General features: G+C 43.3%; 1 protein-coding gene across 3 annotated transcripts in view; it reads right to left on the reverse strand.

The window, feature by feature from the left end:
- The window catches only part of LSAMP (limbic system associated membrane protein), a 2,408,919-nt gene that overhangs the window by 49,541 nt on the left and 2,345,880 nt on the right, over window positions 1–13,498 (reverse strand). For all 3 annotated transcript variants that reach the window (XM_060234657.1, XM_060234655.1, XM_060234656.1), the window contains 2 exons: window positions 8,078–8,198; window positions 5,903–6,051 (listed from right to left, as the gene is read on the reverse strand). In XM_060234657.1, coding sequence (XP_060090640.1) covers window positions 5,903–6,051; window positions 8,078–8,198 — 270 coding nt within the window. The remainder of the gene's footprint in view (window positions 1–5,902; window positions 6,052–8,077; window positions 8,199–13,498) is intronic.

Consider the following 13,498-nt stretch of genomic DNA (forward strand, 5'->3'; position numbering starts at 1 on the left):
CTCTGTGAAACATTTTAGGGCAGGCATGGAATGAAAAGGAGGTGAACCACAGGTTTGCCTAACATCCTATTCATTGCATCCTAAATGAGTCCCCATGTTAACATCTGCTACCAAATAAAGTTTTCTATAAAATATTCCCTGTGGCTTCTGTCTCTACAAGTGCAGAATGCAGCATGAGAACTGGGATGTTTTCTCCAGAACATCGCTGGATGGTGAAACTGGAGAGTAAGAAACAATGGTCATTTTGCCACATGCAGTAGCGCCAAGAATCTTGCTCAGTCCACATGATGGTCTGTAGACTTATTTAAAGAGTGTGCACCACGACTTTGATTTTTCCCCCTACACTGGCTATTGACTCAATAAAAGAAGCCATGGATCTCCGTCTGGAAGACCTGAGAATGACTGCTAATGAAAGAACATTTTGGAGAATGTTAATTCATAGGGTCCTCGTAAGTTAGAAGTGACTTGATGGCACTTAACACACACTGGCTATTTATTTATGTATTGACTTATGGCATTTATATAGCATTTGTAGTCAAGAAAGGCTTTCAAAAGAGACAAAACAGTGGTATTTAATTTTTCCACATCAGGACCCACTAATCTTCAAGCATGTGACAGGAAAAGGGGAGTTAAGACTGTAGGCAGAGTCAAAGCCAAGACTGTAGGCAGAAAACCAAAAGAGCTCAGAGCAGGAAACAAGTCAAACCCAGGAGGTACACTGTAGAGAGGCAAAAGACAAGTGTCAGAACTATGGCGGAATCATCTCCGTCATGTCATCATGACCCCACTTCTCCATCTTGCTGCTTCCTATTTGTGTAGCATCCCTGTTTTCTACTCATGTGCATTTAAAGCAGGTTCTTCCCAAAGGCAGTTCAAAATGGTGGCCCTAGAGGGACTTACAACCCAGCAGGAGGGTACTCTTATGGCTTGAAGATCAGTGCCTTACATTTATAGCCTACAAAATCAAGCAAGTCTAGTCTTGGAACTGACATCATTTGCTCATCCAGCTTTTATGGAAGAACTTGCCAATGTGCTCTTTTCCAGTATTTGGGATGTTTGTGCATTTTGTCATACCTGACTTGTGGTGACTTTTTACTTTAAATTGCAATTGCAGCACCAGTCCTTGTAGACTGATGAAGTCCTACTGAGGCTTATCAGGAGTACTGATAATTTTGCTTCTTACCTTGTTTCCAGCTAATTCTAGTTCTGAACTAATGCCAGCTGAAATAGCTTCCAGTTATTTTCTGTTCTCTTACTATGGCTGCAGCATTATATATACTTCCTTTTCTTCTTGCAGCCAAAGTAATTTCTCCTTAACTTTTTAATCATTGCCATTGTGCTTTTTAATTATTGTTACTGTACTATTACAAAATTCTGATCATGAAAAATAAAGAAAATAATTAATGAGCAACTGCCTTAGCTATAATTAAAAACATACTAATTAAAGCATAACTCTGAACTTCCACCCCAGGAGAAGGATATTTCTGTGATCGTAGAGAGCAAGAAATAACTATCCAAGCTGAGAAGCTGCTATAAAACTACCATAAGTCTCTAGTTTTGCCTTCAAAGGAAACAAACTGCAAAGACTGCCCTGGATTTCCTGTCTGTTTCAAATATTACTTACAGATACTATGTTGTAGGATTCTCCATTTAGCCATAAGATATAAATCTTTAGGAAAAGAGAACGGACAGAAATCTTCTCAGGAAATTTTTATTCCTGAATCTTTATTATATCTTCCATTTACCTTTTCTGTTCCATAGTAAGGATTTGTAAAATTATTTATTAGCCACCCCCCCCCCCAATATCATGAACCCCCCTGAGCTGGACTCAGGAGTAGATTCCTAATATGATAACCATGAGGAGCCAGAGAACATCCTGAGGGAAGACCATGAGGCTCTGGGGACACCCAACCCCCTCCGACCCCCTTCCGACAATGGCCCTCTACCGGATCCAGAGGCCCTGGATCCTGAGGCCTCAGTTGAAGGACATACCTCATCTTGGGCAGTCAGTCTCATGCTTTGTAAGACCATATCCTGGACTACCAGTTCCACAATATCTCCCCTTCTCCCCATGCTGAAAGAGTGACAGAGATAGCAGGCCCACGAGGAGGCAAAGCAGTGATGAAAGAGAGCCAAGGCTGGCAGACAGTATCCCTTGTACTAAGTTAGATCACTGCCTAACTGCACATAGCACTTTAGAGCTCAGTCAAGTCTGGCCAAATGAAGCCCAAGAACAGGTGGGGATTCTTGCCCTCCAGGATAATGCTACTCATGTGAGACTAGACCCAGAACCCAGCTTCAAGTCCTTGCTATTTGTGTCAGAACACGCCTCCCCCACAATTGGTTGCATGATTGCTATTGATTAATCTGTTTTGAGATTCAGTGGAAGTGCTCTATTTTTTTCCTGAATGTCCCCCAGTTTGGTATCCACTGATACCACTAAAGAGAACAAAATTTGATCAATTAACCTACTACTGGTTATCAAATAACTGACAGGATTATATATATTAACCACACATATCTGTGGCTAATGCTTCACAGGGTGACAGAAATCTGTCTAAAGCAAATGCTCCCTTTCATGTTGCATTTAGAGAAGAGGCCTCTGATGCAGTGATCACTATATTTCAGTAGTGATGATAGCACTTGGGTATTTCTGATCGATTTCAGTGCACTGTCCATCTCCCACAGTTTGTTATTACTCCTGTTGCTATAGTTCAGTCTCTTTTTCCTCTCCTGCCTAGCTCAGTTTCATTTCTGGGCATAAATCCTCCTGTTCCTAAAAGATACCAGGAATGTCAGGTATAAATCTCAGCTGAGGACAGGCACTTGCATCTACCTCAGGCCTGGTTTTAGCTTCTTTGGTTTTAGTGTGTCATTGCCTATTAAGGCCCACCTCTACCCTTTTCACAATACTTCTGGGATCACCGGGTCACTTGTTTGGCTCCTTTCCTAACTGTATTTTCAAATAATTTGCAGGACCCAATAAGCCCCACTTCCTCCTCCTCCTCTCTCTCTTCCTTACTTGCTATAGGCAAAGCCACAAACATTTCATTTTGTCCCCATTCTGCAGTTTCAATCTCAGCCACTGTCATTTTTCAACCACCATGGAACCTTCCGGCACTGGCATTCCATCTGCCTCTCAAAGGGGAGGATAGCTTTGAACAAATTTGTTCTCTATTAAAAAGCATAAAAAAGATTCCCCCCCCCCCGATGCTTCAGTGCCTTTGATTCCAGAGAAGAAAACCACTCGAAAGGGGAGGGGTTGTATCTCTTGCTCTGGTTTGTTCTTGGATGTGAAGCCAAGCAGGCTTGGAGGGGTATTTCAGACTGGTGTGTGCTTCTTTATGCTCCTTTCTAAAGCTAATGATGACCAATTATAGACTACCACATTTCCAATTACAGACTTTAACACAGGAATGCTAAATTTCTTCTGGTCTCCGTGGACTATATGGATAATTTGCTCAGTTTTTCCACCTTATCTGAAAAGAAGTGCTCATCTATAATCATAAGGGGCTGCCACTTTATTTTTCACAAAGATTCCCACTATGTACATAGTTAATTGGATGTTGATGTGAAGAAAAATAAAAGACCTCTTCATATTTGTATTTCTTAAAGCAGCTAAGCATATTACACTGGCATGAGGAGAACAGGAAATGCAGATCCCTTGTGCTGCCTCTTCCTTTTCGCTATGTCTAGAGTAGACACTGTGTTTCTCCCAGTGGAAGATGTTCAAACTGGCCCAGTATTAGGAGCCTGAACACACCCTTAACAGAATGGAGATGTAGGACAGGAAATCAAGACCACCTGAACCAGCTGAGTAAGACCTGGCTTGAACATCTGCTCACTTTTTTGAGGGGCTCTGAAGTCTGAGGCTGGCTTTTGGTGAGCTATACTGGCAGATCCATCACCAGTCTATGGCTTGCCACATGTTTTCAGGGGTGTACCAGGGACCTGCTGCTTTCTAGATTTCTTGTTTTTGTGTGCATGCTTCATTTTTTAACTCACAAAGGTGGGGGCCAAGCAGGGTAAAAAAAAAGAAAGAAACCAAATAAACAAACTGTACACCAATGCAAAGAAAAGCAATCAGAAGGCACTTGGTTACCTGCTCTGCTCATATCACCTTGCATCCTAGCTGCTCTCAGTTCCACAGCTGTTACTGGCTCTGAATATCCGGCATTGTTATGAATGCAGCAAACTTCCATAGTTTGTCTATCCTAGGGCAGCAATCTCTAGTACAGGCCCCAGTGTACTACATCCATACACCCTCCAAGTGGTTTATTTACAGCTTCTTGTTCAACGGTTGCCTTTGACCATCTCCCACCCCTCTGTCAGTTTGAGAACTGCCACCCCACTGTCATTTTGAGCAACTCCCTCCACTGTAATCATAGCATAAACCAATTATACCCTTGCCAAGATCTAGATTTTTTGAAATGTAAAATGGAACACTCAGTGACACTAGAGACTTTCCCATACCACCACAAAATACAAATAGATTCCCATATATGTCTCCTTATTCCTCAGGCATCTCTATTTTTGTCACAGGCTTTCTGTATAAAACTGGGCTTGTTCCTCTCAAGGTTTTTACTCCAGTTTACCCATTTGTACAACTGTATTGACAACGTTCATCCATCTCCTAGTCATTTATGAGTTTATATTCTTCCCTTGTTGTAGCTTCTGAGATCATCAGAGGCACTGGGTAGTGGACTCATCCAAACCATTAAGTGTTGCTGAGTTTGATCTCAGGGATATTTCATTTCAGTAAAGACCTTATAAATAAACTACTGCTAGAAAAAGAAATATTTCTCATATATAATGCCCAGGAGAAATTACAGATTGCTCTAATGTTCAAATTTTATTACACAGAGGAAAACCTTGGATATAAAGGTCTGAAGGTCTGATGGGAAAGCAAAGAGATGATTGTTTTTTTAAAAAAGTGATGTTTAGTTAAGGAATCATGGTGATTGCTTCTCAAAATCAGTTATACCACTGAATGTAAAGAAGGGCATTTTCAGGAAATATAAAAATGACTGCAAAATCTAGCGAATGGGGAAATTCTGACTTGTTTCTCAGTCTCATTCTTTCCCCCCAGAAAATATAAACTCCTGCTTAATGGGATACTATGCCATTTGTTGGAGGTCTCAGTCTGATCTCTAATAGTTTAGTAGCCCTTTCTGCAGAATGAGTTAACACTTAGATTTAAGAGTATTTATTATCCTTCTATAGAGCAAATGTATTTTCAATGTGCAATGACGCAAAGATAGACAGAGGGCCACTTCAAGCTGCCTTGAGAGTTGCATGCTAAAAGGCTAGAGTATAAATTCCCTAAAGGAAATAAAGAAGAAATATTTCCTACACAGCCACTTTTCATGGAGAAAAATACAATCAGATATAGTTAGCACAGGCTTCCTGTTTTTTACATTTGTGTTATATTTAACATTATCTCTTCCCACAGCCCCTACAACATGCTACATCTTTTCAAACCCTTGCAAACCTTTTTACTCATTCTGTTTCGGGTCTCAGTTCCTCTCTTCACCCCTTCCTGTCTTTGCTTCAGCTTTTCCTTCTTTCTTACATTTGCAAAGCTACATCATACCCAGATCTTCAAACGCCCCTTTAAAGTTTTGACTGCCACAGAACATTTTCAGTATCAATATTCTGTTTTAAAATATTGATGATTTTCCCATCCCCTTGAACCCCTGCTTCTTTGAAGAACAATAGTAGAGCAAAACACTTTGTTCTGTTGCAGTTTAGGTCTGGTTTGAAAGTATGAGCCTACATGTGTCTTGTGTAATAATGATGCCTTGTAGACACTGAGTCCCAAGCCCTGAAGGACATCCTTAAGTCATGGTAAATGTTTTTGTGACACTGACTTGCTGCTTCCCTTCACCTTTGTCATACTTACTGTAAAGAAATAGGCTAGCATTTGTGATTCCCAGTTTGTTGGTGGCCACACAAGTGTAGTTGCCGTAATGTTCTTCAGTGACGTTGGCCACTGTCAGGAAGGACTGGCTGCCCGTGCTTCTGATCTCCAGACCATTGGCATTATTTATCCTGAGGAACCAAGAAAAATAATTGACAGGTACCGTAACGATATGGAATGACTTACTTTTTCCAATAAGAGAGAAAGATGGGAAAACATAGATTTGAAGGCAGATAGACAGAGATGGTGTGAGACAGGGATACAAGAATACAAGAAGGGATACAGGAAATAAAGAAAAAATACGATTGTAATAAAAATGACAAAGAAGGGGAGAAAACAAGAGACTTTGTGCATAATAATAAACATTATTATTTAGCATTATTTTTATTTCATTTTTGGTATTTTGTTATCTAAATTAGATTGTAAGCCCATTGGGCAGGACCTTTCATTTTATGTGTTTTGCACAGTGCTGAATTTTTAAGAGCTTCACAAACAATAAATATTATGATTAAATTAGAATGGAGAGAATAAAATCTGTGATGAAGGTAAAAAATTACAGAGAAGGCAAACAAGAAACAAAAAAGTAAGGGAGGGGGAGCAAGCTCCACCACAGAATCAGTACATTTCTGGTACAGGTATGTATTTGACTGAAGTTCATCTTAGATGCCTGTCTGTTAGACTTTTGTTTGAACCAAAGCTGACCTCTGACATTGGGCAGACCTTGCACAAAACCATCCATTCTGCCTCTTCAGTGTGTTTCCTTTGCAAAGCAGGGCAGGTGAAATACCATTTCCTGCAGAGAAGTGGTAGGCAGGAGCAGGGCAATTAACCTTTCTATGACCTTCTAAGGTTCTCCTGGTCTTTTCTTACATGCTGATTGCCGCTTTGGGGTTACTCATCAGTTTTTCTCCAGGCCATTTTGACAAGGGATCTTGGAGGTTTTTGCCATCTTCTGAGCATGGAGCAGGGCTCACAGGGGGATGTATGTGTGTGTGGGGGAGGTATTTGTGAATTTCCTGCATTGTGCAGGGGGGGGGGTTGGACTAGATGACTCTGGAGGTCTATGATTCTATGACCCACTCATTTCCGTTTATACATTTCCCCCCTTGTAGATCACAGACCTCTGATTTTGTTGCAAAAACCAATCAGTGAGCAGGAATAGAGGGGGAAAGCAAAAGATGAAAGAAAGGCTAAGTACCCTACATGAACATGTGAAGCTGCCTTATTCTGATCTACCATGGCATATACTGTCTAGCTTGACTGACAGTGGCTCTCAAGGGTACCAGGTAGAGGTATTTCACATCACTAACCTGACCCCCCCCCTTTTTAAAAAACCCCCCAAAACTTATCGATGCTGGGGATTGAACCTGGAATCTTCTGCATGCAAAGCAGATACTATTCAGGCCACAGGAATAAACAGCTTTAAAAGGGGGTTAGATAGATTCATGAAGGATAAATGTATCAATGGCTACTAGCCGTGGTGATTGAGGGGAGCCTCCACATTCAGAGGCACTAAGCCTCTGAATCCCAGAGCCAGGAGGCAACATCAGTGGAAGGCCTTGGCCTCTATGCCCTACTATTGGCCCTCCAGAGGAACGGGCTGGATGCTGTGTGAGACATAGTGCTGGACTAGATGGTCCTCTGGTTTGATTCAGCAGGACTTTGTTATGTTCTTATGTTCTGCTGAACCACAGTCTACATTTTCCCCATAGAAATGGAGCACTCCTTTATGCACTCTGCAAAGAAGAACTGGTGCCTGGATTCTTATGATAATCAGTTCTGCCTTTCTATAGAAGAAAAAATTTAGAAAATAAAAAAGTAGGCCCAAAATATCTTGACTGTACCAATGCCCAATTCTACATGACATAAATAAAGATAAAGAAAAGCTTTTGAAATAAACACCAGTAGGGGGATATTGATTTGGTGTTGGGAAAAAAATTCACTACCATTGACAAAATGGGAAGCCGTCATCAAAGGAGGGGCAGAGTCTATGGCCACCAAATTTGTGAACGAAACAAAACTGGGACAGTAAACTCAAGCATCTTTTCTTTAGCATAAGCTGCAGAACAATGATCTTTTAAAAAGAGAGAACACGGGGCTCAGGGGGTTTTATGAAACATCAAAGGCAGCTGGAAAAAAGATGATAAGTTTAATTACCTTGTGTCATCTCTGTACCACTCAAAATCAGGCGCAGGCACAGCAGAGGCTACACACTTGAGTGAAGCTTGTCGTCCTGTAGCAGATTCATTGCTCTTGGATTCTGTGATGGTGGGAGGGTCTGCATGAGAGAAAGACTTGCTCATGTCATCTATATGATAAAAAGGAAGGTGCATTTTTGTAGCTATTTTGGGGAGAGGGTAAAAATGCCACTGACAGTGCCAAGCTAAACAGAGCTACACCCTTCTGACCTCACTGGCTTTGGACTTAGAAGGTAGGGCTGCCAGGTTCCCCTTAGACCGGCAGGGTATGGAGTGGTAGGCTTGACAGATCCAGGCTGGGAAACTCCTGAAGATATGGGGATGGAGCCTGAGGGAGACAGGGACCTCAGGAGGATATAATGCCATAGAGCCCACCCTCTATAGCAGCCATTTTCTCCAGGGGAACTGATCTCAGCAGTCTAGAGATGAGCTGTAATTCTGGGGGATCCCCAGGTCCCACCTGGAGGCTGGCAACCCTGCTTAAGATCGCATTGTAAGTGTGGTAGATATTAAGGCTTATCTAGCTTTTAATATGAAATGGAAAGATCCTTTGTATGGAAGAAGGTTGTTAAGAAACACTAATGGTGAAGAGAGAAAATCAGCATCTGTGAGCCACTGACTCACTCTTAAAATATCATTTTTAGCATGTTGTTTCTAATTTCCTCATTGCTGGAATCAGGAAACTGGGTAAGACTGGACACCATGCAGAGAATTTATGCATAATAAATGCGGAGGGAAATGGAAGGTTTGTTTCACTTACTGTGGATCACTACTCAGTGGCCATAGGGTGGGGCAGTGAACCTATGGGATACAGCTCCTCCCTGGAGGCAGGCAGAGTCACTGACAATTTTGATCCCCCAAGGGGAGGAGCTGTTCCCAGCCTGGCTCTGAAGCAGTCGATCCTTTACACATGAGAATCATGCTAGAATAAACAGAAGGGGGAAAAAACCCAAACCAAAGGAGTACAACAAAAAATTGGTGGAAACACCAAACTCTGAAGATCAAACAGAAGACCTGCAGGGGTCCCACCAAAAGAGTTCAGTCCCCTGGGACCCAAGTAACATATCTTAAGCCAGGCCACAGGCCATTCCAGAAGAACTGGCTCTATCCCTAGATGGAAAGAGACTGCCCCACCCTAGGACCACTGAAAAGGGAGATTCACAGCGATGAAACAAACTTTCCATTCTCTGGTGGTCAAGGGTAGGGCAGTCTGAACCTATTGGATGTAGAAAAGCAGCATGCCCCTGGGCCTAAAGAATTAAAACTTTAGCCTGAAAACCAAAGGCTGCATCAGCAGATCTTGCCCTGTAAATACAGTAATGGTTGGTGAAAGAATGAACTGACTTCCAAGCGGCTACACAGCAGACCACCTCTAAGGAAGGGAAAGCCCTCTATGCTGCTGATGAGAGACTGAGCTGTTATGTCCGAAGTGGAAAGTCCCTGGTCTATATGCTAAAAGAATACACCCTCTGATCTATCTGCTAAGGGTGGAAGTAGAAACCCTCTTCTCAAGGATGCCTTCTTAAAAGACACAGACATAGAACCTGATTTGCAAAAGAACTCAGTCTGGTCCAAATAGAAGCTCAGTGCTCTCAACATCTAAGAAATGTCATCCCTTTCCTAAGGATTTTTAGGGTTAGGGCAGAATGAGGGGAGTACGAGTTCCTCTGACCTGTGGAAGGAGGAATTAACTTTTGGAATAAAGGCTGGGCCAGTACGCAGAACTACTCTGTCATTATGCTAAATACAAAGCTCCTTATCCACCAAAAGGGCCTGAAGCTCTGATATAGGATCTTTTGAACCACTCTTTGGATTAGTTGGGTGGGAGGGAAGGCATACAGCAGTTGATTTGGCCAGTTGCAGCTTAGAAAATCTACTACTATGGCCTGAGGATACCTCATTCTTGTTACAAATCTGGGCACCTGATGATTGAGCTCTTATGTGAATAAGTCCATCCTTACTGTACCAAACCTGTGGCAGATCTGGAGTTAGGTCTCCTTGTTCAGCATTCATTCTGACTGATTCAGAGACCAGCTGAGCCAGTTCACCAAGATGAAGGATGCCCCGGGCACATGACAGCTTTGAGTGACTGGAGGTGAGTCTCTGCCCACAGCAATATCTACATCACCTCTGCATAAAGGATGCTGAATTTTTTGCCACCCTGGTGATTGATATAGTACTTAGCAGTCATGTTGTCTGTGGGCACAAGGACATCCTTCCCGGCTAGATATTGAAAGGCTAAGAGACTCCACATGATTGCCCTGAGTTCCAGAAAACTGATGCTCCGACAGGTCTCTTCCTGGGACCAGAGTCCCTGAGCCACCCCCCACCCCATGAAAATGGGTTCCCCACCTCGAAGGCTGGCATCCATTGTCAGGAGTGTCCCATTTGGTTCTCTGAGAGATAACCCTTCTAGGAGTCTGGATGGGTGCAGCCAGCATTGAAAATCTGAAGAAGACTGTCTGAAAGCTTAATCAATGTGTGCCTTTTGTCAGCTATCACATCCTGAAAGGAGAGAAGAAGCCTCTGAAGAGCTGAACATGGAATCTTGCCCGTGGAATCACATCCTGACAGGAGATTCAGAAGTCTCACCAGAAACAAGACATCCAAGTGGGGCTGCTGGATAATCTCCCACATCAGAGAATGCATTTTTGCCCTCCTTTCTTGGGACAGAAAGACTTGATCCTGAAGGGTATTGTGAAAGACAGCACTTTTTAGGAGGCTTAAAAGTTCTATACATACAACTACAGGACTGTGAACGGTTAATTTTTTATGGAGCCCGAAAGCCTTCAGTCACTGGCTGCTTCACACAATCTGATTATTTAGCATCAGCTAAGAAGGAAAAAACCCAGTCTTGCAAAAGCTGTATACAAATAGAATTCATTCAGATTCCTGCCTTAAATGAAGAGAAGTGTACTGAGACTGCCTGGGAAAGCCTGGCAGAAGAAGGTTTTAGTGCTGACAAAGTCAGATTTCAGCAATGAACTAATACAGTCTGAGAGCAGTTTGAACACAGGCCGAGAACTAGGGGAAAGTTTGGCAAGGAGGTGGGTGGTAGAGAAGATTCCCATTCAAGCCAAAGGAAAGGGTAGATCTTCTAGAGACAGAAGAAGAATCCCTACCCAGTCAAACAGGGAGAGTTATCTCTGAGGAGCACAAAGATCCCTGGTCTGGTGTGATTAGAAACTGCCTTTAGAAACCTAAAAGTCTGTTAAACAACTCAAGAAGTAGTGTTCCAAGAGAAGGGGTTAGGGTACAGGGAAGAGGGTAGCAGCCTTCTAGGCACCAAAAGAGTCAGTGATTATCAGGGCTTTTTTTTTTTTTGTAGAAAAAGGCCCAGCAGGAACCTATTTGCATATTAAGCCACAACCCCTGACATCACCATTGTTTCACACAGGGCTTTTTTTTTTTGTAAAAAAGGCCCAGCAGGAACTCATTTTCATATTAGGCCACATTCCCCATCACCAAACTAGCCAGAACTGCATTCCTGTGCATTTCTGCAAAAAAAAAGCTCTGGTGATTATACAAAGAAAGTGCATTAGACTGTTTAGGAAAACACTGGAACAAAAGCCTCTCAATGTAAAGACTTAAGTAACTGTGAATAATTTAAGAATAAGGGGTCCTACTCCCTCCCTTATTCCCAGACCCAGAATTGAAGTGCAAGTGATGCCTAACTCTGTTAAAGGGCCTAGTGGAACCATGGAGGTTGGAGCTAGCCTTTGAAGGGGAAGTTTGACTCTCCTTTTGCATTTCTGCCATGATCCAGGCCTGCAGGTTACAATGAACATTATCCTCCAAGAGATCTGGGGCAAAGGCTTCTGCCATCTCTGATCCATGGGATGAGTCATGGACTAAGGCAGGAGAGGGGGAGGTACAAAGGAAGGTCTAGGCTGAGGCCAACCCCTCCTGTGGCACATGCTCTGAAAGGCCTGCATGGGCTGAAATTCTGGGATGATTTTGACTTTTTTTTACTATAGAAAAACTACAAAGAAACACAGGGAAGTGAGCTGGGAACACCAGCAACCTGCTCACCCCTAAGCTGGTTCACCCTGCCTTACTTTGAAGCTCGTTGGGATGTTCATGCAATCAGACAGTCTGTCACTGCACCAAGAGCCTGAGTGCTGCAGGAGGAGGAAGGTGGAGCAACCACCATGGCAGCCACCGATTCTCTGTGGGCCTTTGGAGCAACTGGGAATGCTCTTAACTTAAAGGCTGGAGCCCCCGAAGCTGTCATTTGCTTTTTCAGGGAGGGAAAGGAGGAGGGATCCTGCCTGGGTGATCCCTTCTGCTGGCGACTCTGATGCCATCCTTAGAGCCAGCCTCCTCTACCCCTAAGTGGGAGTTCTCATGGCTGTATCTCAGTCTTCCTCGTCAAAGGGGGGGATAGCTTAGGCAAAAAGCTCTGCCCAGCTGGCCATGTGGCAGTTCTCTCCCTACAACCCGAGTCCTACTGCTCCAGAAAAAAGGAGGGGGGAGAGTGAGTGGGAAGAGACAGAATAGCAAGGAACGGAAAAGAAAAAAAAAGGGGGGGGGGGAGGGAAATGACTGTTGGTTCATGGGATCACAGAGCTCTAATGGAGCTCAGCCAGTGACCTCTAACTGCCCTGCAGACAGGGCCAAGACTGGGAGCTGGGGAGAGAAGCTTCTCCCTTAGAAGATCAAAAATGTCAGTGACCCTGTCTGCCTCCAGGGAGGAGCTATTTCCCATTGGTTCAGAATGCCTGACACTGGACCATGGGAGAATGGTCACATTTCAGTTGTCTCCTGTTTTTTGTTTGTTTGTTTGTTCCTTTTTCCTTTTTTGTATTTAGAGAGCAGGTTACATATTAGTTTACATAATTACAGTACATTCCAGTACCCAGGCCTCAGATTCAGTGGGAGCTCACAGGAGAGCAGCTTCTGAACCTTTCTGAGAGTTCCACCTCCTCCTTCTGAGAGTTCCATCTCCTTGTCCATTGAATATTATGTGCAGCTACATAACAATCCCTGGATGAACTCCACGACCTAGTTTCCTACAAAATGACCCCTGCCAGTACCTATCTTGAAGTACACAAATACCCTCCCGCTCAAATCTGCTTGTTCCCATACCAACAGCAACCTGTGTATAGCTGGAACTAACCGTCCAGGCAGGGCTAAGAAGCATCTCCAGCAAATCTTCAGAAGGAAAACTGCCAGGTTAGTTTCAATGTCCACCCAAGTTAGAGCATAAACACACAAAGCTACTTTATTCTGAATCAGACCTATGGTTCACAAAGGCCAGCACTGTCTACTCAGACTGGCAGCACCTCCCCAAGGGTTTAGGTAGAGATACTTCACCTCACCTACCACCCTGATCCTTTAACTGGAGATGTGGGAGCAGGATTGAGCCTGGGACCTTCTG

This window comes from Heteronotia binoei, chromosome 3 (genome assembly GCF_032191835.1).
Source record: "Heteronotia binoei isolate CCM8104 ecotype False Entrance Well chromosome 3, APGP_CSIRO_Hbin_v1, whole genome shotgun sequence".
Classification (NCBI taxonomy): domain Eukaryota; kingdom Metazoa; phylum Chordata; class Lepidosauria; order Squamata; family Gekkonidae; genus Heteronotia; species Heteronotia binoei.